This window comes from Oratosquilla oratoria, unplaced genomic scaffold (assembly GCF_046742065.1).
Source record: "Oratosquilla oratoria isolate Oo_2021 unplaced genomic scaffold, ASM4674206v1 SCAFFOLD122, whole genome shotgun sequence".
NCBI classification, from domain to species: domain Eukaryota; kingdom Metazoa; phylum Arthropoda; class Malacostraca; order Stomatopoda; family Squillidae; genus Oratosquilla; species Oratosquilla oratoria.
This window is the reverse complement of record NW_027467479.1, coordinates 225,001-227,337: the sequence shown is the minus strand read 5'-3', so window position 1 is coordinate 227,337 and position 2,337 is coordinate 225,001. Positions and strand designations below refer to the sequence as shown.

The 2,337-nt window shown below is 38.5% G+C and overlaps 1 protein-coding gene across 1 annotated transcript; it reads left to right on the top strand.

The window, feature by feature from the left end:
- The first annotated feature begins 1,688 nt into the window (after positions 1–1,688).
- Positions 1,689–2,336, top strand: LOC143022589 (protein GVQW3-like). The gene has a single exon (XM_076180885.1). It carries the CDS (start codon positions 1,689–1,691, stop codon positions 2,334–2,336), a length of 648 nt encoding a protein of 215 aa, XP_076037000.1.
- Position 2,337: the final 1 nt, after the last annotated feature.

Sequence of the window (2,337 nt, the reverse complement as noted above, 5' to 3'; positions counted from 1 at the left end):
TTTTATTTGACAGTTAGTGAAAGGATGTTGATTCATTTGTTCTGTGATCGTGGAGTGCCTAGATATTTCTTGAAGCAAGAAACGGCAGAAGTGAAAATGATAACAGTAATACTATGGTGATGATAACGATGCCGATAAAAGAAATAGTAATAATGATGATAATAACAATAATGGGTATGATTACTGATAGAGAACCTTAATTTTGTAACCAATAGTAATAATGATTATGAAAGTGATAATGGATGGAAAACCATAACTCATCAACCAATTAATTATTACAAAGGAGAAGAGGTTGGGGCACAAAAGAAAATTGTTGCTATGGTGATGACATAAAAGTGAATAAGATTATGTATTTGTAATAGTCATGAATGATAAGGATTAGTGAATTAGAAGAAATGATGGTAATCACGTGGAGTGGTAAGAGAGAAGAAAATAAGTAGGAAGAGGAGGAGTAGGAAGAGGTAATTGTATTAGTTTTAAACCAGGAAGAATATTTAAATTGTTATTGTGAATTAGGAGGGATAATGATGATATGGGATTGGGTGAGAGGGAAGAGGATGAGGAGGAAGAGTAGGAGGAGAAGGACTAGGAGGAGGAGGTGTAGGTATGCTTCGGTGATGTGTCACGCGGAATGAGTGTTAATAAACAGTGGAAGATGATGAGAAACTATGCTTATGCCAATCTTCAGCAGTGGAGATAATTTTCTTCCAGCCCCATTCTTCTTCTTGCCAGAGTGTTGAACTTCTAGATTGTTAAGCTATCCAAGCACCTAGGACAAAGGTGATGGTTTCAGGTGTTTATGAAACGGGTAACTTATAATTAAATATTTTCTATATAATTCCTAGATATTACAATGGCTGATAACATTTAGAATGTTCACTATCAAACAAACATAGTATCTAAGGAGATACTTGAAACATTCTTAATGAATACTGATTGTGAAAAGCTCCCCTAAGACTAACTGATCTAGAAGGTTTGGTAATGAAATATATTCTATAAAATTTCTAGATCATATAATAGCTGCTAACAGGTAGCTACCCCTCGCCCAAAGCACGAGTTTGGGATTTCATATTAAAACACAAAGCCCTCACTCACGACGGACATCAATCCAATGCCTGAGCATCATATCAGGTTTTTCGTTGTGAAAGTGCTAATGTTTGCGGCCATCATCATTAACTATGAAATTCCTGACCTGGACGATGGGCCAATTACTGTTGCATTTGTTCAGATTCCCAAGTCCTAATGGATTGAATAATTTTGTTCAATGAGATTATATTGCAAGGTACACCGGTGTTGTTCAATATTCAACTTATGATTTTCCCCCTAATTACCTGTTATTAAGAGTCTGTGAAAGAATGGTTATGTTTTGAATTTCCACTAAAATGGCGTCATATTAAGCATCAATTATAAGAAGTTTCACTACAAATTAAGTTCAATTATACGTACATGTAGTGAATTCCAATTCTATTGAACAAACATCGAAAATATTAGAATGTTGCTTACATTTCTCGAAGTCATACCAATTGATACACGTACAAATACGAGGTGGTTATCGTAAAGTTTTAATTATCACCCAGAAGTTATTCAGCTATGTCGATGAAATTTTGTCAGTGCCTGATGGTGCGAAAATGTTCCCTTAAGTTTGTTTATTTTTTCACAGGTGGTGCTAGATGTCACTAACCTGAAAGATGGAGAAGATTGAGGCTCGCAGCGTGATTAGGTTCCTGTATTTGAAGGGTTACAGTGCCCGGCAAATCCATGATGAAATAAAGGCTGTCTATGGTGATGATTGTCATTCATATGATACTGCTGTGAGTTTGATAAGGAATTTCCAAACTAGCCACATGTCCCTCACAGACGAGCCAAGAACTGGAGTACAGTCATTCATGGACAGGGCGGCCACAGTGAAGAAAGTGGAGGATCTTATCCTGGAAGACCGACGAGTAACCATCCACGTGATAATACATGAGAGTGGTCTTAGTTACAACACTGTGTGGAAAATTATTCACGACGAACTGCACATGTCTAAGGTGTCAGCACGCTGGGTTCCGCGCTTACGGACTCCTCTCCAAAGACAAACACGGTGTGAACTGTCGAGGCAGATGTTAACTCCTTTGGAGCAGGATGAAGAGGATTTCTTTGGTCGTCTGATAACTATGGGCGAAAGTTGGATCTATCTGTATGATCCAGAGACCATTGCCATGAGCAAAGAGTGGAAGCGCACCACATACCCTCACCCCAAGAAATCAGGAGGCAGGGTCATGCTGTCGGTTTTTTGGGGACTGTCGTGGAGTCATCCTCAAGGAGTACTTTGCAAAGGGTCAGACCATCACTAGC